This window comes from Cynocephalus volans, chromosome 16 (assembly GCF_027409185.1).
Source record: "Cynocephalus volans isolate mCynVol1 chromosome 16, mCynVol1.pri, whole genome shotgun sequence".
Lineage (NCBI taxonomy): Eukaryota > Metazoa > Chordata > Mammalia > Dermoptera > Cynocephalidae > Cynocephalus > Cynocephalus volans.
Window position 1 is genome coordinate 60,735,063 of NC_084475.1, and position 24,683 is coordinate 60,759,745.

General features: G+C 33.5%; 1 protein-coding gene across 2 annotated transcripts in view; it reads left to right on the forward strand.

Annotated features, from left to right (window-relative positions):
- Nucleotides 1-24,683, forward strand: part of DENND4C (DENN domain containing 4C) — a 126,892-nt gene that overhangs the window by 95,174 nt on the left and 7,035 nt on the right. For both annotated transcript variants that reach the window (XM_063081447.1, XM_063081448.1), the window contains 10 exons: nucleotides 3,225-3,347; nucleotides 4,213-4,359; nucleotides 7,401-8,569; nucleotides 11,259-11,436; nucleotides 12,150-12,259; nucleotides 12,572-12,747; nucleotides 15,802-15,984; nucleotides 16,877-17,072; nucleotides 19,325-19,570; nucleotides 20,766-20,883. In XM_063081447.1, coding sequence (XP_062937517.1) covers nucleotides 3,225-3,347; nucleotides 4,213-4,359; nucleotides 7,401-8,569; nucleotides 11,259-11,436; nucleotides 12,150-12,259; nucleotides 12,572-12,747; nucleotides 15,802-15,984; nucleotides 16,877-17,072; nucleotides 19,325-19,570; nucleotides 20,766-20,883 — 2,646 coding nt within the window. The remainder of the gene's footprint in view (nucleotides 1-3,224; nucleotides 3,348-4,212; nucleotides 4,360-7,400; nucleotides 8,570-11,258; nucleotides 11,437-12,149; nucleotides 12,260-12,571; nucleotides 12,748-15,801; nucleotides 15,985-16,876; nucleotides 17,073-19,324; nucleotides 19,571-20,765; nucleotides 20,884-24,683) is intronic.

The following is a 24,683-nucleotide window of genomic DNA, read 5'->3' on the forward strand; positions in this document are numbered from 1 at the left end:
GTGGGAGCTAAAAATAAATAAATAAACACATAAACAAATGGGCGGGGGGAGAAGACAGAATAACCACAAAAATTTCTTGAACTATTTAAGTCAAGTGAACAGATATGAAGTGGGTGGGGGGGGGGCAGAGAGGGGGTGGAGAGGAATGGGTAAAGGGGCATGAAAATCAACTACAATGTATTTTGAGAGAAGTTAAAAAAACAAAACAAAACAGGGCAAATAAATAAATAAATAAATAAACCAAGGAAATAATTTTTGTTATGAAGCCAGTTTACCAGGAGTAATAATAATAATAAAAGAAAAACACTCCTTTTGTTGCTCTAGATTTTTAAGCTAATCTCATTACAGGGACAATTTAGTCTTTTAATGGAAAAAATGATCTCCTAGTAATTAATTGGTATAAAGAGTCCAGTAGTTAGGGATGAACTTTTGGATCCCTCTTTCATCTGTTGCTTTTTAGCTGTATTTTAAGTGGCTGAATCCCAGATATTGAATTTACAGTGATTATATATTTCTGTAGGGCTTTTGGTGATGTCGTTTGATACTTTTGGAGTCTTCCAGCCCAGATGCTTAACTTGATCATTTTATTAAGAATTATCACGTGGAATTCTTTCACTTGGTACCTGATACTGAGTCACTTAGCTCATTAGGGGCATATCTGGGTTTAATTATTTTACCCAGTTCCCAGGTGTGTCTATTTCATGGCACTGTATTGCTTTACCAGACTTTCTGAGGGGCCAATAAAAAAGTGACTAAAGTTAGTAATTGTAAGTAGTTGTATTTTAAAGTTTAATTCTTTTGTTATATGGAAAACCCAAAGTCTGAGTGGCAGTGTAATAAATGGTGGAAAGTGGAAAGTACTATATATTTTATGTCTTCTATTGACATCTTTATACTGATTTCTCTAGTTAAAGTCTTATTTTCTCTTGTAAATTATAGAACTTTAAAGCCAAAACAGACTTTAAAAAACTTTATTTTGCAATAATTTCAAATTTACAGAAAAGCTGCAAAAATAATGCAGAAAACTTTCATATCTTTTAGGGTTCACTCCTTTTTAGTTTGCCACATTTTGCTTTATTGTTCTCATTCAGTACACATACACATATTATTTATTTTTCCTAAATCATGTGAGCAGGTTACATACATCTTGCCCTTTTACTTAAAAGTTCAGTGGTATTTTCTCCTACACACCCACAGTTTAGTTACCAAATTCAGGAAAACATTGATATGCTCCTTTAATCTGTAGTCTATATTCCAATTTTCTCAATTGTCCTAATGTCCATTGTGGTACTTTAACTCCATCTCTTTAGTCTCTCTTAACCTGGAAAAGTTCCTCAGCCTTTCTTTTTTTTCATGACCTTAACCTTTTTGAAGATTTAATGTCAGTTATTTTGTGGAATGGTCCTTCATTTGTGTTTGTCTGATATTTCCTTGTGATTAGATTAGGCTGTGCATCTATGAGTACACTACATATGTGATGTCGTGTGTCCTTCTCAGGTTATCACATCTTAGAAGTATACCGTGTGTATCTGCTTATCATTGGTGATGTTAATTTGATCACCTGGTCTCAGTGTTGTCTGGTTTCTCTTTGTGTACTTACTATTTTCCCCCTTGCAGATAATAAGCTCTCTGTGAGGGACACACTGAGACTATGTGATAATATCCTCTTCCTCATTACACTTTATCTTTTAAATTTCACATCCGTTGATGATGGTTGCCTGAGTCAGTCTTTTTACTGTGATGGTTACAAAGTGATGATTTTGCCAACTCTATTACTCCCTCCACATTTAGAAGATGGCATTCTGGTGTATGGTAGAATTTTCCTTCTCCATTTTTAAAAAACTTATTTATTATCAATATGGCCTCATGGATTCCTATTTTATTCAGTGGATTGTAATCCATTACTGTCCTTATTTGATCCTCAAATTATCTCAGTGTTGGCCAGTGGGAGCTCCTTTAAACTGCTTCCTATGTCATTTAGATAATGCCCCCATCATGTTTTTGAGCACTTCTTTTTTGGTACAACAAATGTTCCTGACTCATTCTTGTACCTTCCCTGCTTGAGCTCTGGAACCAACCATTTCTTCAAGGATTCCAGGTTTCTTTTAATGGGAAATAGATTTTAGAGGCCAATATCTGGGCTCTAGTTATGTTCACTGCTACCAGAGTGTTACTGCTTCTAGACTCTTTTAGCAAACAAAGCTAGCAAATATGTATATAGTATTTTAGAAATACCTCCCATTCCAAGTCAACCCCACGAGGTTCTTCCCTCAATGCATTTAAAAAAAAAATCTGTGTTCTTTCGTAGTAAGAATTCTGTCTCCCACATCATCACGTTTACTCATTTGCTCAGTCCTACAGTACACATAAGATAATTTCAGAATTGTCACACCTTGTGAAAAATAAGCCTATTGAGCAGTTTAGGATTTAACTATTACCCTCAGTCTTAGGGTATATACTCAAAATAATGTGTTCAAAAGTTACTTAGTCCCCGTACTAGCCAGCCATCAAACATGAAAAAAATAAAAAACAAAAGTTTACTTGGATCAGTCCTCCCCTGGTCCTTTCAGTGTGGTTATGTTATTTATATGAATATAGTTAGCTTCATTTGTTTCTGTTTACATTTGATTTTAGCCTCCCCCAATTATCTTGATTTAATTTTTTTGAATCTATAGAAGTTTATTACATCTCCAAAAATAAAACAATACATTAGCATACTTAGAGAAATTTCCTCCCTTTTTATTTCTTCTATCCTATTTTCCCTCACCCCTTGTAGGTAACCATTTAAAAGATTTTTTTTTTTTTTTTTACATAATCCATAGGTTCACATGATAACCATTTTCATCATTTTCTGATTTATCATTTTTGTATATCTTTTTGCGAAAATAAGCTGATATGTGTGTTTTATTATCTTTTCTTTTTTACACTCTCCAAAAGAGACTTTTCAAAATATTTTGTACAAATCTCTTTAACTTACAGATGGAAAAATCAAGGTTCTGTGTTTCCAAATGTGTAATGTTTACTCTTTGATGTTTCTGCATCTACTGTTCTTTGCTTCTTATCATTGTTTTTAAAATGTTCTGTGTATCTTGTGAACTTTGTTGTCTTCCTTTTCGCTGAGTTTAATTGTGTAGATCAGTGGAATTTTCTTTTAATATTTTATAGATGATTATAAGTATATGAAAATATTTGTGTGTGATCCTGTTTTGTTTTTTTTTTAACAGGTGGTCAGTCTGACCAAGGCTATGGGTCTAAGGACGAACTTATAAAGGATGATGCAGAAATTCATATGTCTGAGAAACAAATAGCAAGAGAATTGATAACTAAAACAAAAATGCAAACAGAAGGTTAAGTACTGATATTTATGAGCTTTATTTAGAAAAATAGTTGTACTAATTAAAAGTTTATCTTATTTGATAACATTGGTGATAATTTTTAGAAATGTAGGGTCTGGTTTATAAGATACTATATATACTATTAAACAAGGTAGATTTTGATAGTCTCTGAATTTTAGAATTTAAGAGACCTCTAGAGACTCTGCAGGTCAGCTCTTAATTTTGCACGACAGTGTGACCCATTGAGGTATTTATTTGCCAAATTTACATAGCTACTTTATGACAGAACCAGGACTAAACTTTGAGTTATCAAAACTTATATTCCAGTGCTCTTTTTATTTTAAAATGCTCTTTCACTATAAGTCTTAGTAGATATTTTTCATTGGTAGGTTAAAAAGGGTCTGTGTGGTTTCCCTGATTTTTATAGGACTGATTGAGATGGAGATGATTTGTTGTTATCATTTTATGGAGATATGGAGAAATACTTTGGCTTATGGTAATAGGATGTCCGTCCTATTCTTTTACTTAGAAGTACATTTTCTTTGATGATGTTACTTATTTTATGCTCCAGAGTTATGCAGAAGCAAGTGCCTCTCCTCCTTGCCATGTAATGAGAAGTAGAACTGAATGCTTTATGCTTCATTGATTTACTTAAGAACTCTCAAGTTAGGATTATTGAATGCTAAAATAAAGCATTTATTTCAGTCAATATTGGTGAAATTTATGGCATAAAATCAGACATAATAAATCAGTAATAAAATAATCATCTATTCCCCCCCTTGGAGGAAAAATACATATAGTATATAAAAACCAATATATGGTTTCTGCTTAATATTGTCAAAATTAGGAATGATAACATCTAAATATTTTTTTCCAGAGGTGTGTGATGTCTCTGCTATTGTGGCAAAACATTCACAACCTAGTCTAGAGCCTCAGAGTCCTACTGAACCTCCTGCATGGGGCAGCAGTATTGTGAAAGTTCCATCTGGTATATTTGATATCAACAGCAGAAAAAGTAGCTCTGGTGAGTCTTTACATATTGGCTATTAAATATTTAAAATGTACTTTTACAGAGACATATGTGTCTTTAATGACATCAAATTGTTGACTTAATTGTAATGAACATGTTAAAGAGCCAGAAAGTGAGTTTGAATCCTATAAATGGAATCCTATAAAGAAGTTAAGAATGTTATTTGAAGGTATTAATTTTAAAAAGGAGGGGTAAGGGGGCCAGCCCGTGGCTCACTTGGGAGAGTGTGGTGCTGATAACACCAAGGCCATGGGTTCGGATCCCTATATAGGGATGGCCAGTTAGCTCACTTGGAGAGCGTGGTGCTGACAATACCAAGTCAAGGGTAAGATCCCCTTACCGGTCGTCTTTTTAAAAAAATAAAAAAAAATAAAAAGGAGGGGTATTTAGTGTGCTTAATTGTTATTTGGAATGCTGTTTCCTGTTGTAGTGCCTATTCTCAGTCTGGTCACATTCATTGTAGATAATGAGAAAGTACCATAGGGCCTCCTGTACTCATCAAGAACAGAGAGGCAGTGATGTGATTGAATCCCAGAGGGCTTATGTGTGTCAGGGTAATTCTTTCCACTGAAGAGAAATGGAAGAAAAATGGCCCATTATAGGTACCCTGAGACTCTTTTTATCTGTGATTAAATATTTGAAATGAATAACTGTGTCACTCTCTTGAATTTGAGTTTACTACTTTCAATTATTTTGTAGGCCTTCCAAGTACCCTTAAGGTATACATCTAAGTACAGCCTTCCATGTCTGAAGGTTCTGCATCTGCAGATTCAGCCAGCTGTGGATCATGGTATCTTTGGGGGTGCTTGGAATCAATCCCTTGTGCATACCAAGGGATGACTGTGTATGATTTTGAAGGAAGTGAAATTTGTTTCTGCCCGTTGTCCTTCATGAGTGGTAGCTACAGTTTACTTCTCTAAAGTCAACTGTCTTCTCTGTAAATAAATGTATCTATTGTATAATTTTACAGAAATTAATTTATTCAGCTTCTTGAATCAATGTAGAAGTACTCCTTATTCTTAAAGCTTTTTCTCTTTGTATTTACTGTGATACCAAGTATATTTCATTATGCTTTTTTGGGTAGTGCTTAAGAGGTGGGGCTAAAGGTTTTTTGAGTAATGAATTGATATGTGTGTTCTGTATTCCATTTTCCCAACCTGTCCATAGCAGGGATTAGGGGGTGGGGAGAAGGAGGACATAGTTTTGTTTTCTTCGTCAGAGGTTTAGAGTTCTCTCAGCATATTGAAATGGACATGGTCCAGGGACTGGTTTGTTTCCTTCCCAATTTACTCATCTTATTTCCATATTATATCTTGATCTAGGAAGATTTATTCCATTAAGAAAGGAGAAGGTGGTAATGGGACTTTGGCCAGAATATCAAACAGTCAAATTCTTTTTAAAATCGAATGAAATATGCCACTAAATTCCTGGAAATACTATGGGAACCAGTAATGTTTGCAAAGATATGTTTCTCAAATATTGGGAATAGTTTTCAGAGCAGGTACAAATTTTGGAGTTGTAAAATATGTTAGCTTAAAAAGCTTTAAAAATATTTTAAAATGCTTAATATTAGTTTTGATTAATTGATATAATTATGATTATTAATTAGTACTAATTTGGAAGATTAAAAAGAACCTTGAAATTAATTTGGAGGATTAAAAAATGTTATCAAAGATAACTTTTTCCCCCAAAGCTCCCAGATCATTATCCTTTTTAAAAAAAATAAGTGAGAATCGTAAATATGAATGGGTAATGTTATAGTCAGTTCGGGCTGCTGTAACAGAATACCACAGACTCAGTGACTTTTAAGCAACAGAAATTTATTTCTTATAGTTCTGCAGACTGGAAAGTCCAAGGTTAGGGTACCAGCATGGTGGGTTCTGGTGAGCGCCCCCTTCTAGGTTGCAGACTTCTGACTTCTCGTTGTGTTCCAATATGGTGGAAAGAAAGGAAGGGAGCTCCCTGGGGTCTCTTATGTAAAAGCACTAATCCCATTGATGAGGGCTCCACCTTCATGACCTAATTATCTCCCAAAGGCCCTGCCCTCTAATACTATCATGTTGGGGATTAAGATTTTAACATGAATTTTGGGGGAACACAGACATTTAGTCCATAACAGGTGGACTTAAATTCTAATAACGATTCAAATAGGAAATAACTTTTGGTCTTAGAGTGGAAAAAATTGCATAATAACAGAGTAAAAGACTGATTCCCCCAAAGCTGGGGAGATTTCTAAGGGCACTGACATATTTTTGCTCTGCTTGATCAAATAATACTGGCCCCTGTGAAGGCTACATTCACTTCTGTTTTATTTGCCATTGTACTAGCACCTCACATAGTGTGGGTCATATTAAGCATTAGATTTTTGCTGAAGGAATGAATGTATCTGAAAACATTTTTAACTATTCAGATTTTATTGGCTTTAGAATTTGTTAATTCTGAACATTTCATTCTGGATTCTTTTTTTTTTTTTTGGTGGCTATCTGGTACAGGGATCTGAATCCTTGACGTTGGTGTTATCAGCACCGTGCTCTTAACCAAATGAGCTAACTGGCCAGCCCACATTCTGGATTCTTTTACATTGGAGCAGTAAGGCTTTGGCTATAACAAATAAATAATTACTCCATGACTACAAATTTGCTTTGTGCAGAGAATATTCTTGGCAAGTGTTTGTTGAATTGGATATATGAAAGCAAAGATAGAAGAGATTATTTCTTTTTAAGTCTGCTGTTTAACTCAGAATATATTTCTCTTAGATTGAATGTAAGACTCTTAAAATGTCAGAAATAAGAATAGACCTGTGTCTGTTGATAAATGTGATATATTTTCGTGAACAGTATAGGTATATCCAGCATATGTTGCATGATCTTTTTTTAAAGATCATGTATGTGTTCTTTATACCTTCTAAATTTTCTGCATCTTTTACTCTGACTGAGTATGTCTCACTTTCATAATCAGAAGAGCGATAAACATTTTTTATAAAAGTTTCATCAGAAAATGGAGATTTATTGTTAACATTTTATTGTCCCTTTTAGGTAGTACATCAAATATACTATTTTCTACTCAAGTTCCAATTGAAGATGCAGTCTTTGGTGAAGTTACTAGTCTTAAGAAGAATGGTGATAGAGGAGAAAAAAGACAAAAGCATTTTCCAGAGAGAAGCTGTAGTTTTAGTTCTGAAAGTCGAGCAGGAATGTTGCTTAAGAAGAGCAGTTTAGATTTGAATTCAAGTGAAATGGCTGTCATGATGGGAGCAGATGCCAAGATTCTCACAGCAGCATTGACCGGTCCTAAGACTTCTCCACTTCACATCACAAGAACCCATAGCTTTGAGAATGTTAGCTGTTATCTAGCTGATATGAGGACTCATGTGTCTGAAGGCACTTGGGATTCTGAGCACAGATCATCTCCAGTGCTAGAGATGCTTGAGGAAAGCCAAGAGCTTCTAGAGCCTGTGGGTGATGGTAATGTAGCTGAAACTACTACAACAAAGGATACAAATGATGGCCTACAGAATGATAGTAATAGTAATGAGTCCAGAGACTTGAAAGCAGGATCCAAAGATATAATGAATAAGAGAAGTAGTTTATATGGTGTTGCTAAAGCTGTTGAAAGGGAAGATGTTGAAACTGGACTAGATCCTTTGTCTATTTTAGCCACTGAATGTACAGGAGAAAAAACTCTTGATTCTGAAGATAAGATGTTCTCTCCAGTTATTGCACGTAATCTAGCTGATGAAATTGAAAGCTACATGAATCTAAAAAGTCCCCTGGGTAGTAAATCTTCTAGTATGGAATTACACGAAGAAGGAAATAGAGAATCTGGCACTACCACTTCATTTATTCACCCTTTAGAGAGGAGGTCAAGCCTACCTTTAGATCATGGTCTACTAGCACAGGAAAATCCTGAAAGTGAAAACAGCTCCCCTGCGGAGTCCAGGTCTAAAACTTTTGCTGGGCGTTTCAAGCAGCAAACTCCCTCTCGAACTCATAAAGAACGTTCAACTTCTTTATCAGCACTGGTGCGTTCTTCACCACATGGCTCACTGGGCTCTGTAGTAAATTCTTTGTCAGGACTAAAGCTGGATAATATACTCTCAGGGCCCAAGATAGATGTCCTCAAATCTAGTATGAAACAAGCAGCGACAGTAGCCAGTAAGATGTGGGGAGCCGTAGCATCTGCCTACAACTACTCAGATGATGAGGTAAGAAAGGTTTACGTGTGTGGTCTGTCTGGTATTGGAATGTTTGTAGTATCTTTTATATATGTGTGTGTGTGTATAAATATGTATAAATGTATGTATAAATTATTAGAGATTTCTGGTAACTTTGGTTTTTATATTTTAAAACTTTACGCATATTTAGTTTCTTTTTTGAAAAAACTTGAACAAATATGTAAGGAAATTGATAATGTAGAAATAGAATATTAAGGACCATGTTATTATTCCATAGATCAGTCTAGACTGAAACATGAAGTTTATTTCTTTGAAAGCACTTATGATTACTGTTTGAAGTTAATAAGAATGCCATATTTGCATAGCACTTAACTTTTTAAATAACTTTTACGTGTATGTGATCTCCTTAATATATATCATTCTGCAGCTTAATCTATAAACTTCATACTGCATGACAAAAATGATTAAGTCGTTTAAAAATCATTGTAAGTAGAGTTAATCATTAGATCTTTTTATGGAAGTGGAAGTGGGGAAATTTTACTTATTTGTTTTAAAGAAAAAAATTAAGATTTCTCCTCTGTGTTTAAAGAATTATATAGTACTTGAGTACTTTAGTAGAAAAGATGAATATCTATAAATGTTTGCTATTATTGTAAGTAAGTATGTTCTAGGTACTGTTATAAGCTATATATCTACTTTTAAGTCTGAATACACATACACACAAATACAAGGCGTCTTCAAAAAGTTCATGGAAAGATTCATATTGTCTTTTAATTCCATTTTTCCATGAACTTTTTGAAGTACCCTCATATTCGTTTAATTTTCAAGTCAGGAAGACTGGCTCTGGAGCCCATGCCTTAGAAGCAACATCTTAGGAGAAGATACTGAAGAGGAATATATTAAAAGAGGCTCAGGGGGCTGCCCAGAAAGAGCAAAGCAGGTGATATCTAAGGTTGGCACTTGAAGAGTAAATTTGAAATTTTGGGTTAGTCAAAGTGATAAAGGTGGCAGAAGGGTGTATCTGAGAGAATAGCGTGAAAAAACATGGGCGCTTAAAACATCGTGTATTTTCACGATAATCAATTTCAGATTGCTAAAACTCTAAAAAAGAAGTAGCGACAGGAGAAAAGAAATTGGATAAATAAGACTTGTATACCATTTAAAGGAAAACTTTATCCTATAGGCAAAATATTAATTGATTTAAAAGTTCAATATTGAGTATTATAAGACAAACTGCATTTTGTATTTAAAGAGCTTACAAGGTCAGCCAAGGAAAGGCAAAATAAAATAGTTTCTAAATTGTCTTAACCTGGCATTATGACAAAAAAAAAAAAAGCGAATCATTTTATTTTTGAAATTTTATCTAACGGTGTTAAGAAAAAACTCCACAGAGGTATTTGGGCTTGTAATATATAACAGTATAAATTCCAAGTAATCATGGATTTTGCCTTTTTAGTGCTATAGCCCTGGCATCAGTAGCAGTGCCTGGCAAAAGGCAAATAGGGTATACCTAATAAATATTTGCAAATGAAGGAATGAATGAGTAAAAAGTTTATAAAATGTTTGTAACTTTTATTCAGAATTTAATCTAAGGCAATGATTAGGGATATGTGTAAAAATAGCTTAAAGAAATTCATCAAGGTAATTTATATAAGATTTAAAACATTTTGAGTGTTTATGCAATAGGGGATTGAATAACTCCATAGTAGTACATCAGTAAAACAGTTTAGTTTACAGGGTTTAAATAATGTAGAAGATAATAATGACATTAAAATAAATTACGTGAGAAGTAACCTTAAAAACAATATCCTAATTTCTAAAAAATTGTTACATGATTATGTATGTATATTTAAAAATGACAAGAGGATATACGAGGAAAAACAGAATTAAAAGATAATACAAATCATACCATGAACTTTTTGAAAACCCCTCATATATCAAAATTTTGAATGTACTCTCTGGCTATTGATTTTATAAGTTTTTTATTTCCTGTTTTGCCTATCTGTATTTAGTTTTTTAAAAATTATTTAACATGGTTTTATAACCAGGAAGACACAGATCTTTTGTCCTTAAAACAAAAACCAAAAAGGAAGCTGATTATTGATATGTTTTCTACCTAAACTAGAGCATCAACAATTACTGTAGTTGAGATTTTTTGCCCCTAATATTGATGTTTGTTATTCTGAACTGTCATATTCCCGGCTGAAATTCTTACAACAGCCTTATTTGAAAGGACTCATATCTATATTTTTCAGATGATATAATGAAGAGTTAGAGAAGTTAAGTAATATCTGTAAGGTCACATACCCAGTAAGTGATGGAGAGCCAAGTGATCAGTTTGGCTGTCTGACTGTAAATTTGGCTGTCTGACCCCTTCCCTACTTGTACTGATGTCCCCGATTCCATTGGACACAGTGAGCTCCTAGAGTTCCTTTATTTTATAATAAATATTGAGTATGGAGAGAGACCCAGACCACAAACATACACCTGAGGCATAACACAATCTTTTCTTAAACTATTGTAGGTCATTGCTTGAATGTGTTATAGTGTGCAAGAGAAGTTCCAAATAGTAAAAGGAGTTCATGGTTTTGAAAAATATGGGGACGATGATTTGTATAAGGATTATAGAGGAGTTTTGTTCTGAAAGGGTAGAGTGAGTATATTCCCATTGGAGAAGGTATTATTTATGTATGTGGGGTTTTATTTTTTTCAATTAAAGGAGGAAACAAATAGAGATTACAGTTTTCCAGCGGGCTTAGAAGACCATATTTTGGGGGAGAATGTGTCACCTAACACGAGTATCTCAGGTTTGGTCCCCAGTGAACTTACCCAGAGCAACACAAGCCTTGGCAGTAGCAGCAGCAGTGGAGATGTAGGAAAACTGCATTATTCATCAGGTAGGGGAAGGATTGTCTTTTCTTCATTTAGTTTTTCCTTGTATTAATTTATATGCCTTTAACTCACCCCACTCCCATATGCCCCATTTGTTGAGATGATCTGATAGATTAACAATAGCCACACCTTAGTATCTACTCTGATTTTGTGTAATCTACAAGTACTACAGTCACCTACTGTGTTTATTTTTACTTGTATATATCTGTGGATTGTATCATTAGTTCTCTAACGTGCATCAGAATCATCTGGGGAATCTGTGTAAAAATGTATACAAATGTTCAAACCTCAGAAAACTTCTGAGACTGAATTTGTGAGATAGGGCTTTGGAAATGTGTATTTTTAACCAGCTCTCTGGGCGAATCATATATATACCAGAGTTTGAGAATCCCTGGGCTATATCATTTAAATTTCTTAGCTCTGTTATTTTTTAAAAATTTTAATTCTATTCTTTTTCTCCAACTTTTTATTATTAAGTATTTCAATTATCCTAAAAAGTTAGAAGAATCGTACAATGAACAATCATATATTCTCCAGCTAGATTTAATTAACTATTTTTAGCTTTATTTCTCTATATATACACATATATTTTGGTACTGAATCATTTGAGAATAAATTGCAGATGTCATGATCCTTCCCCCTTAAATACTTTGGCATGTATTTCCAAAGAATAGGGACATTGCCTACATAATGTGTTATGATGCTTACTCCTATTTAGGTGAAGTCCCGTTTCCTAGAGGCATGAAAGGACAGGACTTTGAAAAATCAGACCATGGTTCTTCTCAAAATACCAGCATGTCTAGCATCTATCAGAATTGTGCAATGGAGGTAAAAGTTCTGTATTCTGCCCATGATAAAGTTGCTGGAAATATATTTTTATTTCAGAATGGCATTTAACAGGATTCTGTGATACCCTGTGGACAGAATAATAAAATAAGTCATTTTGTTGAATTTGCTTGATGTCTTATGTAAGTAAAGCAATGAACTAACTGGTAGTTTACTGGTGAAATAATAGAACTGTTAATTCCAAAGACTTGACTAACAGAATAGATAAAATCCTATGTTTATTTTACAAGAATGGCCTGTTAAGATTAATTTTCACCATAGACCTTCTCAGTGTCTGCATTTTTCTTTTCTTAGGTTTTGATGTCAAGTTGTTCACAGTGTAGAGCTTGTGGAGCTTTAGTTTATGATGAAGAAATTATGGCTGGATGGACGGCAGATGATTCAAATTTGAATACAACCTGTCCATTCTGTAGAAGCAACTTCTTGCCTCTTCTCAATATCGAATTTAAAGACTTGAGAGGCTCTGCAAGGTTAGTATTATAAAAGCTCCCTCAAGAGCTAGGTGCCCCCAGAAGCCATGACTCCTGGGGGAAGACTAAAATTTTCACGTTATGCTCTAGGCTTGCCTTTCCTTTCTCTCTTTCATCTTCAGTATTTGAGTAGAAAATACTATTAATATAGGAGACTATTTTTCCATTTTATTTAAAGTAGGCTTTTCAGTAGTAGTTAATTCTTGGAACCAAACTTTATTTATAGATAATTAAAAACTCTTAATGTTAGGTACTATATCAAACCTTCTGCCTTCATGTCCTTAATCATGTCTTCCAGAAGAAAAAAGGGGGAAAAAGCTGTAACTCTTCTCTTAACATATAGCCTCTTTCTGGTAGTGCTCTATACAGTGGAATGCCCACATTCTAGGCAATTAGGAAGTTGTCTAGCTGGTGTATAATCCGACATTAAGTCATTGAGAGTTTGGTATATGCTTATACAGCATAACTGTATGCTGACCTAAATAATTATACTTAATATTTCTATTTGCTTTATGGAGCAAATGGACTATATATTATTGTTTGCCTTTAGCTGCTTTAAAAATAAAATTGCAATTGTAGAGGTGTTTCCTTTTTATTTTTTCTTTTAGCTTCAGGCGTGGAGCTGAGTCAAATCATACTCTAATTACTCACACACTATTACCATTGGTATGTGCAAGGGCCCTCTTTAATTTATCCTCCTTCCCCATTCCCACTCTCATTCCCTTATTCAACAAAGACATTGACTCTGCTGTGTGTGATATGTCATTTAATGTATATCCATATAAAATATGTAGGATTGTTTTGTGTGATTATGTGTTTTTACTTTTTTTATACTTAATTAGAATAATGCTCAAAATCTCAATTTCTTTTTATTACTCAGTTTAAAGTCAATCTGAATTACTATATGTTCATCTAGTGTATTCCTTTTCTCCTGCAAGAAGTTAATACCTCATTTTATTTATCTGTTATCTAAGTGTTGGGTATTTCAGTTGCTTACAATTCTGTTACTACAAACATCACTGCAGTGATGCAGTGCACTGCAAAATATATGTCCCCTTTTGGACTTGAGAAGTGGTTTCTTTCCAAAAAATAGTCTTGAGTCATTTTCATACATAATTTCAGTAAGCATTGGAAGATTGCTTCCAGGTGGTTATACTCTCACAAGTAATATCCAAGAATTCTTATTTCTGTACAAGCTTATCAGCATTTGGCATTATCACTTTTCTAATTGTTATGTTCTAACGAGTATAAAGTGGTATGTCATTGTTTTTGTTTAAATATTTCTCAATAATAGTAAGTTTGAGTATCTCTTCATTACTTGTTAGTTACCCTAGCATTTTCTATGAATTGCCTGCTTATATTTTGTGCCTATTTTTCTGTTGAGCTTTCTTTTTCTTGATCACTGACTTGAATATTCTGTATTTACATTTTCTTTTGTGGTTGCTGGCTGGTACTGGCTTGAATATTCTTGATACTAATTCCTTGAAGAGAAATTAGTTATTTTGATGTCATCATCCATTAATTAACCATCTTATGATTTGTATTTTTGGAGTCTTATTTTAAAAGTTATTCCCCATTCCTAGGACATGAAAATTTTCTCCTTGAACATTCTTTATATTTCACCTCTGATATTTAGATCTTTAATCCACTGTAGTCTACTTTTATATCTGATGGTAGAGATCCAGCTTTTACTTTCCTCCTTTTAGCAAGCCAATTATCCTAGTATCATCGACTAAATAACTTATCCTTTCCTCATTGATACATGATGTCAGCTTTATTATATATCACGTTCCCATGTATACCTCACTCTCCTTCTGCATTCTCCTGTTCTTTTTATCTAATACCGTATTTTTATTACTCTCTGTTTTATTTCTGGTTGGTAGGGTGAGTTCCCTCTCTTGGATTTTTTTTTTTCTTTATTCTGTCCTGTAAACTTTTAGAATGAGTTCCTCAAAAACAGAAAAATCCACCTGAGTTTTCATTGAGATTGCATTAGGGGAAAATTGACTTTTTCAATCTAGATTTTCTTTTATGTTCTTTAATATAGATTTAAATTATTCTCCATAAGACCTGTACCTTTTTGTTAGTTGTGTTGTTTAAGCTATTGTGATGAGTACCTTATTTTATATTTTGTAATTGGGTATAAAGGAGCGTTACTAAATCTCCCCTATCCACTCATTATGGAAAATTTCAAACTTCCAACAAAGTTTAAAGATTTTTTTGCGGTGAACACCCAAATATTCACCCCTGCATTCTCCAATTTACATTTCACTAAACTGGCTTTTTCACATATCTGTCTGTCCCTCCATCAATCCATTTTATATTTTTATTCATTTAAAAGTGAGATATAAATATTAATACACTTCTCCCCCAAAGGCTTCAGTATGCATATCATTAACTAGAGTTCAGTATTAGTTTGCAGTTTTTTTGGGAGGTAAACTTACATACAATAAAATGTATAGATCTTAAACATACCTTTTGAAGAGTAAATGCATACATTTGTGCAAGTCAAAGCACTGCAAAACATTACTGTCACTTCAGAAAATTCTCTAATATTTCTTTCAAGGCCCTCCCCTCAGCCAAAGGGAGGAGGAGAAAGATAAGATGAAAGTATAATGAATAGAAGAAAGAGGAAATGACTGGGGACAAAATGGAGATTTATAAGCAAAAAAAGGGTATTATAAATAATTATGTTAATACATCTTAAGATGCTACTGCTACAGCTCTTTATTTTTTTGACTCAGGAAATTAGTAAAATATTTTGCTTTCTCTCTTCATAGCTTTCTTTAATGGTTCTCAAAATCTGAAAAGATCTTATATTGGACTACTTCAGACCTTTCATTTGAAAAGTTTAGGATAGGAGGGAGGGGAAGATAAAATGAGAATAGGAGTGCGTGTGTATGTTTGTGTTTGAAAGAGGCAGTATTTCCCTTATAGAGTGTATAATTAATTAATGACTGTATTACCATAAAGCAGTTATAAATAGGAAGGAATTTAGAGGACTCAAGGATTTTTAAAGGCTTTTTTTTCTTATTTTGACTACTCTATATTTAGCTTTTTCATGAAACCAAGTACCTCTGGTGACAGTTTACAAAGTGGCAATATTCCATTGACAAGTGAACCCTTGGAACACAAACCTGTATCCAGTTTAGTAGAAACTGACTTGATCAACTTTATGGATTTTCCAAAACATAACCAGACCATAACTGAAGAAACAAGCTCTGCAGTTGAACCAAGGTACCACAGGGTAGAGAGAACTCTTTATAATAAATTGGGTACTCTTGTAAAAATTTCATCTCATAGACAACCTGACTTGTGTAGCATTAAGTTCTGGCATTTAAAAATTTAATCTTAATTTTTTACTACCATGTAGTGTTTAAATATCTAATGAATGAATTAATCTGTTCATAAAGTATTTTTGAACTAAGTTTAATGTTTTACAGTGGTCTTTTACAAAATGAGCTTCTCAACAGTAGAGAATGTTTTTTTCTTTAGTGTAGTCATTGCCAGTTCCCAGAGAAGTATTCTCTTTTCTGTGAATTATATACTTTATGAGGGGTCTTCAAAAAGTTCCTGGAAAGATTTTTATTATATTTTAATTCCATTTTTCTATGAACTTTTGGAAGTACCCTTGTACTCCTAAATATTGATTGAATCAAATATTTATTGAGAACCTATTGTATGCTAAGCATTATGGTAAGCACTAAGCGTAAAAAAATAAATAAGATTTGGTCTCTATCCTTAGGTGGATCTTGGCCTGGTAGAAGAGATTAAATACTTGTCAGTGACTCTGCTGTACTTATATGCATGCAGTATCGTTGTAGGTGACTCTGTTTTCATAAAGATGAAACAATGTTTGAATAAAGCAAATGGGCACTTTGTCTTTTTAAAATAATACCTGTTATCTACCGTATGTCCTCTTCCCACTCCTCACCAGAGTCATCCACTCCACCCTGTTCTTCTGACCAGTTTTACAAAAATGCTGGAAGAAAATTAAATTCTTAAAAGGTGATACTGATTCTTTTCAGATATATTTAGTAGACTCAAGATTCTTTGTAGAAAATACTCTAGCTCTGCAGATTTAGATTGTTTTTCAGCTCTAACACAGCATGTCTTCATTTTTTTAAAGTGATGAAATACAGAAAGCCAGTGGAGATGTCCAAACTATGAAAATTTCATCTGTACCTAATAGTTTACCAAAGCGAAACGTATCTTTGACTCGAAGTCACAGTGTCGGAGGCCCCTTGCAAAATATTGACTTTTCCCAGCGGCCATTTCATGGCATTTCAACAGTTAGTCTTCCGAACAGTCTGCAGGGAGTTGTGGTATGTAGCGGTGCTATAATTATACTGTGTACTCATGTAAATGTTTATTAGAACAGTACATATTATTTTGTGGTAGACTTGTTTTAATCACATGAAAAATGATAGTAAGAATTTTCCAATAAACAAAGAACTTTTAAAACTTTTTATTATGGAGAATTTCAAATATGTACAAAAATAAACGGAAGAGTATAATGACTCCCTTGACCCAGTATTTAGCTTCAGTAATTGTCAATTTATGGCCACTCTCCTTTTATGTGTACCTTCATTCATTTTCCTTTTCCTAGATTATTTTGAAGCAAATATATTCCACCAGATATTCCATTCGTGTATATTTTGATCTGTTTCTCTAAATGATGAAGACTTAAAAAAAAATATAATCATAATGCCATTAACATACCAAAAAAAAAAAAATCCAGATAATATCAAGTTATTCAGTCTGTTCATATTTCTATTTGTTTAAAAATGTCAAATGCATGTGTGTGTGTGTTTTAGTTAGAGGAGTCAGGATCAAATAAAATTCATGCATTGTAATTAGTTGCAATTCATTTATTGATAAAACCAGGTTGCTTGTCCTTTAGACACTAGAGTTTCCAACAATCCAGATTATGCTGATTATAACCCTATAAATTGGTATGTGAATCTAGAAGTTTGATCAGATTCAAGGTTTTTGTTTTATTGTTCATTTGCTTGTTTATTTTTACAAGACAACTTCATGGTGGTATATTCCTCCCAGTAGGAGACATATTTGTGAAATTAGTAGCTATGTATGGCTCAATGCCTAGATTAAGTAATTCATTAGGAACTATAAGATGATGATAGTCTAATCTTGTCATTTCTTCTTTATCATATACAGTATATCTGTAAATAGAAACTTCCCTGCATCTTCTGTTTGGTTTTCTAAAGATGCGATTTATATTGGAAAGGCAGGATAAATGCTTAATTCTTTCCTTTTATTTACCAACTTTTCTTTTTCTAAAATAATGTATTCCCCCTAGTCATCATCCCACAATACACAAATGAGATTTCTCAATTACTTTTATTTTATTTTTGTTTTTGTTTTTGTTTTTATTTTTATTATTTTATTTTTATTTTAGCAGAAGGCCGGTACAGGGATTGAACCCTGGATCTTGGTGTTATCAGCACCACACTCTGAACAACCGAGCTAACCAGCCATCTCCTTTTTAGCAATTTTCAAAATAAAAGGTTGAGCTACTAGAATTCTCTAAGATGATCCAAAATTTGGGGGAATAGGGTATTATGAACTCATTAATTTAAACATTTAAATCCATTGCTGTTTTTATCCTTATCAATGCTTATATTATCCCATCTTTGGTCAGCTAGAAGCCTCTACAAGTTGGCTTATTCGTCCTTTTAACATAACTCTAGTAGCTTTTTGGTAATTTTTTAAAAACTTACTTGCTTTCTTATATGACAGGATGTTTCATGCTTATGTTAGAATCAGCCATTTCTCAAGAAACTCTAGTTCCTTTTAGAGGGAAATGGTATTTGGGCACTAGGGGTACTTAATTGTCAATATGTTGGTCATAAACATTTTATTCTGATTATAATATGCATAACTTAGAAAGTCTTGGTGTTCTTTTTTTTCAAAAATCATTCCTTAATTAATTTGAACTATAAAACTTTAATTCCTTCAGTTTTTGTTACAATCAACTGTAATAAAAACAAGTATAATTTTGAAAGGAGTCAACAAAGAATATAACATATTTATTATTTAACAAAATTTTTTTATAATATTTAACATAAAATTATAAAATTTAACATAAAAAATTTGCTCATTTGTTCAGATTTGTAGGAGGAAGATAAGGTCACACATTTTTTGGTATCATCATTATAAAACATCTGAAATGCAAATATGTCTTATAAGAAATTGAAAAAAAAATCAGTTATGCATATAGCCCACTGCTCTTATCAACATGATTTTTTTTTGGGGGGGGGGCGGGTAGCTGGCTGGTTTGAGAAACTTTATTTTATAGGGTCTGTTGAAATATGGATTATTAATTTTCCCTGGTAATGATTTAATTTAAGGGTATTTCAGATTGTTTTTTTCTTTTGTTCTCTTTTTTTTTTTTTTTTAAAGATTTTCATTCATTAATGTGTTCTCCTGCATTTAGCAATGGTCCTGAAATAACTGATTTAAAAAGGATAGATAGAGAAGCATAAACTCATTGAGGAATGCTCTTAACCATACAGAAGTAAACAGATAATATTCACTTTTTGTATTTTTTTTAAAGGATCCTTTAGGAAAAAGGCCCAATCCTCCCCCTGTTTCTGTGCCCTACTTGAGTCCTCTAGTGCTTCGTAAAGAACTTGAATCTTTGCTAGAAAATGAAGGTGATCAGGTGATTCATACATCCTCTTTCATCAATCAACATCCTATCATTTTCTGGAACCTCGTTTGGTATTTCCGACGTTTGGACCTTCCTAGTAACTTGCCAGGACTTATCCTTACATCTGAACATTGTAATGAAGGTGTACAGGTAGGGCACCGACTTCCATATTTATACTACATTGGTATCAGTTAAGATGAAGCTTACCTTCAAGCTACCAAAAATATACAGTAAGGGTAGCTTAACAAGACATAGGATTATTTCTCTCTCACTTAAAAGTTTGGATAGGCAGTCCAGGGATGGATGATACAGTGTTAGGGACCTGAGATTCTTCCCTATTTTGCTTGGTGCATGATTTCCATTTCCAAGTTCTATTTCTGGTCCAGGATGGCTTACTCTCCCTCTAGACTATCATCCACATTCCAGCCAGCATTTAGGGGAAAAATGGATGGAGAAGGGTATGTCTTTTTTCTTAAGGGACAGCTCCTGGAATTGTACGTAACTATTTTTTTTGGCAGCTGGCCGGTACAAAGTTTGAACCCTTAACCTTGGTGTTATCAGCACCATGCTCTAACCAACTGAGCTAACCAGCCAGCCTTGTACATAATATTTCCACATATGTTCATTTGGCCTGAACTTAGTTATAGGGTCATATCTACCTGCAAGAGTGGCTAGAAAAAGTAGCTTTTATTCTGAACTGTCAAATTCCCAGCTGAGATTCTCACAACAACATCATTTGAAAGGACTCATAATACCCATATTTTTAAGATGATATAATTAAAAGTTAGAGAAGTAATTTCTGTAAGGTCATATACCCAATAAGTAATGGAGAACCGAGATCACAATTCAGCTGTATGATTCTAAAGCCCTTACTCTATTGTGCTGGGATCCCTGATTCTACTGGACACAGTGAGCTCCTAAAGTTCCTTTATTTTAGACACCCAGACTCCAAACATACACCTGGGGCACAACAAAATCTTTCCTTAACATGTTATAAACTCTAGTTTGACTGACTCTTTTAAGTAGTAGTAGGTAAAACAAAATTATCTGGTAAGACAGTAGAAAATCTTGCACTTTGTCTTACATCTTAAACTTTGTATAATGGTGATTACTCTTTCATGGGACCGTCACCTCATTTATCAGCTTTGTCATTCCAATCCTTGAAAGTCAGAAGGAGAAATCTATACCTCAGAAAATAACAAGGACATTTATCATCAGACATTAATAAAAATTAAAAATTTTGCTCAGAATTTTAGGTGCAGAGTTTTGAAAGAACTCATTTGTTTTATATAGTCAAGCTTTGCTAGGTGTTGGGACACTAAAACATTGCGTTGATCTCTTTTAGCTTCCTCTGTCATCTCTGTCCCAGGATAGCAAACTTGTGTATATTCAGCTGTTATGGGATAACATCAACCTTCATCAGGAACCAGGAGAACCTCTGTATGTCTCATGGAGGAATTGTAGTAAGTAAAATAGAATTAAAGACATAAAAGACTTAAACTGGAAACAATCCAAATACCCATCTACAGGTGAATGGATAAGCAAATTGTGGTGCTGTCCATCCACACAGTAGAATACTATTCAGTAATAAAGAAGGACTACTGAAAAAAATATATAATTAAAGAGATGAGAAAAACAAGTTATTTTGCTTTATTTTAAAAATTTAATTCAAATTGATTTGCTGTTGTACTGACCTATTTAACTGTGACAAGTCTCAAATGAGTTGAGGGATAATTTTTTGTGATTCTTCTGTCAAGTACCAATTTGGTTGGGTATTTTGAGAGAAAATTCTATACAGTGGAAGAGCAATTTAGATGTGTCGGTATACATTCATAATTTCAATTATATGGATGGGTACTGACTAGTCTCAAAGATTCTGGATTCATTTTAAATCTTTTACATTTAGAACATATTTTCACAAGGGGCTTAAAGGGTTATCATTTGTGTATTCAGAAGCCTTATGAGTTAGTAAGAAAAACATAACCCAGTAGAAGTGAGCAAATAATATTAATAGGTAGTTCATGGAAAAAACATGAAGTGGCCACTTGTATGCTGGGGCTGCCATAACAAAATACCACATATTGGGTGGCTTAAACAACAGAAATTTATCTTCTTACAGTTTTGGAGGCTGGAAGTTTAAGATCAAGGTGTTGGCAGGTTTGGTTTCTCCTGAGGCTTCTCTCCTTGGCTTGTTGAAGGATGCCTTCTTGCTATATCTTCACAAAATCTTTTTTCTGTGTGTGTGCATGCATGTGCATACACAGATCCCTGATGTCTCTTTCTCTTCTCATGAGGACATCAGTCATATCTTGCCCTTATGTCCTCCTTTAACCTTAATTATCTCTTTAGAGACCTTATCTACAAATATAGTTATATTGGTGGTTAGAGTTTCAACATATAAATTTTTGGGAGGAATACAATTCAGTTCATAACACAAACATATGAAAAAATGCTCAAATTACGTTAGTATTTAGTGAAATATAACTATTTTTTTTAAAAGTAAAATGTAAACTTATCAGGTTGGCAAAAATTTTTAAAGATTAATAATATTCAATATTGTTGAAAATGTTGGGAAAAGAATACTTTAATATACTGTTAGAACTATAAAATGATACATTTCTAGAGAACAATATGGCAAACAATATCCAGATTTAAAATGTGGATGCCCATTAACTCAGGAATTACAGTAAGACAACTATGTTCTACAGAAATATAGTTCAAAGCTGTCTGTTCAAAGATGCTTACTGCAGGATTGTTTATAATAATGAAAAACTTCTTTTATATATAGGTACCTGAAAGGCATGGATGTCCATTATATAGTGAGTGAAAAAACACAAATAGCAAAACAGTATATAATCTTTGCCCTTTCTTGTAGTAAAACAAAGCCCCAAGATATGAATCCATGTGTTTTTAAAATATGCATAAAAACCCCATGTATCCCAAACTATTAATAGTGGTGGCTACTGAGAAAAGAAAGGAAAAGTTCACTCTTTATTTTTTACTGTTTCGTATATTTTTCCAACAATCTGTCACTGCTTTGCAATTTTTATTTTTAAAATTAGAAGAAAAAAAATGATGCTTTCCCTTGAAATATGCCAATTACAAAATTATGATTAAATATATGAGTTATTTTTGCCTTTATTTTTATTTTTTGGTTCTGGTCACATGCAAATGCTTTTTTGGCAGGAGTAGAAGAACCTAGAAATTCATGCAAGAAATATAATTAGAGCTGCAATTTCCTTAGTTTTCTTGTATTTTTTGAAATAGACTGGTGTTTCAAATGTTCTATAATTTGTGATAGGAGTAAAATTTAGAGCTCTCAAGAATGGCCATGTTTTTTTACTTGACTGGCTGCTTTAAATGGAGAATTGGCCTGTAAATAACAGTAAATGACATGAAAATTAAGTGAGCAATGACTTCTGCAATGGCAATATGAGGAGCTGTGCAGACCCATTCTCCAGTAAAACAACCATAATTAGTGAAAATTATTAAAACAAAAAAAGTAATATCTTTGGAAATTTTCTAAGACTGTACAGCAAATGAAGAAACATATGTTTAAAAAAATTTACTAAATCTCATTAAAAAGAGCAAGTTTCTGTGGTACTTGTGGAACGATTTGCTGCTCTCCTCCCAGCTCCCAGTCAAGGGCTACAGATAGCATCTTCCCAGGAAAGATGGGCTGCCAGCATTTCTCACACTTTCAGCTCTGTATTGCAGAGGCTAAATTCCAGATAAGTGTGGTCAAGAGGTGAGGGCTCAGTTCTTCCATCTACCCCCATTCATAGGGCAGAGGCTCTACCCCAGTTGCTGCAGACTGGGAATACTGGGTCTTCAATTATGCTTACTGCAGCTCACTCATGGGGCAGAGGTTTAATACCAGGAGAGGCAAGCTGAAAAGACCAGAGGCTAATGCCTCCATCTAGCACCCTGCTTATAAAGCAGGAGTGTCACTCCAAGAGAAAGACCACTGTTCCCAGCCCAACCTCTAGAGCAGTGGTTTAGAGATTTTGCTCAGGGGGAGAGGCAGACCATAAGAACAGGTGTCTGCTTTCACCATTTATATTTAACATTGTACTAGAATTTCTAGCTAGAGCAATTAAGCAAGAAAATAAAAGGCATACAAATTGAAAAGAAAGAAGTATAAAACTATCTCTATTTGCAGATTATGTGATCATATATATAAAAAATTCTAAGGAATACACACACAACATATTGGAACTAATAAGTTCAGCAGGGTTGCAGGATATAAGATCAGTATGCAGAAATCAACTGTATTTCTATACATTTTCAATGAACAAAAATGAAATTGAGAAAATAATTTTGTATATAATAGCATTAAAACGAATAAAATGCTTAGGAATAAATTTGACAAAAGAAGTACAAAACTTAACACTCTGAAAACTGAAATCAGAAATTGTCTTTCTGAAATGGGCAAAGGATCTGAATGGACAGTTCTTCAAAGAAGATGTACAAATGGCCAAAAGCATGTGAAAAGATGCTCAGTATCACTAGCTGTCAAGGACATGCAAATCAAAACCACAAAGAATTACCACTTGTTATTTATTAGGATAGCTGTAATCAGAAGGACAGGTAATAACAAGAGTTAGGGTGTGGAGAAATGGGACAATCGTACACTGCTGATTAGAATATAAAATGGTGTGGCTGCTTTTGGAAAACAGTTTTACAGCTCCTCAAAATGGTAAACAGTTACCATATGACACAGCAGTTGCATTCTTAGGTGTGTACCCAAGAGAAATGAAAACATGTTCACACAAAAACTTGTACACACATGTTCATAATAGCATTTTTCATAACAGCCAAAAAATGAAAACAACTTAAATGTCCACCAATTTATGAGTGGTTAAATAAAGTATGGTGTATCCATACAATGGAATTTTATTTGGCAACTAAAAGTAATGAAGTACTGTTACAGGCAACAACATGGATGAATATTGAAGACATTATAGAAGACACGAATCACAAAGAGCACAGATATGATTCCATTTACATGAATTATACAGAGTAGGCAAATCTGTAGAGACAGAAAGTAGATTAGCAATTACCTAGGGCTGGTGGTGGTGGGGAGTTCTCTGAGTGATGAAAATGTTCTAAAATTTATTGTGGTGATAGTTGCACAACTCCATGGATATACTAAAAATAATTGAATTGTACACTTTATTTTTTATTTTTATTTTTTTCATACAGTATCAGCTTTATTATGAATGTGACTTCACATACAAAGTCAGAATGGCAGTTTCATTTA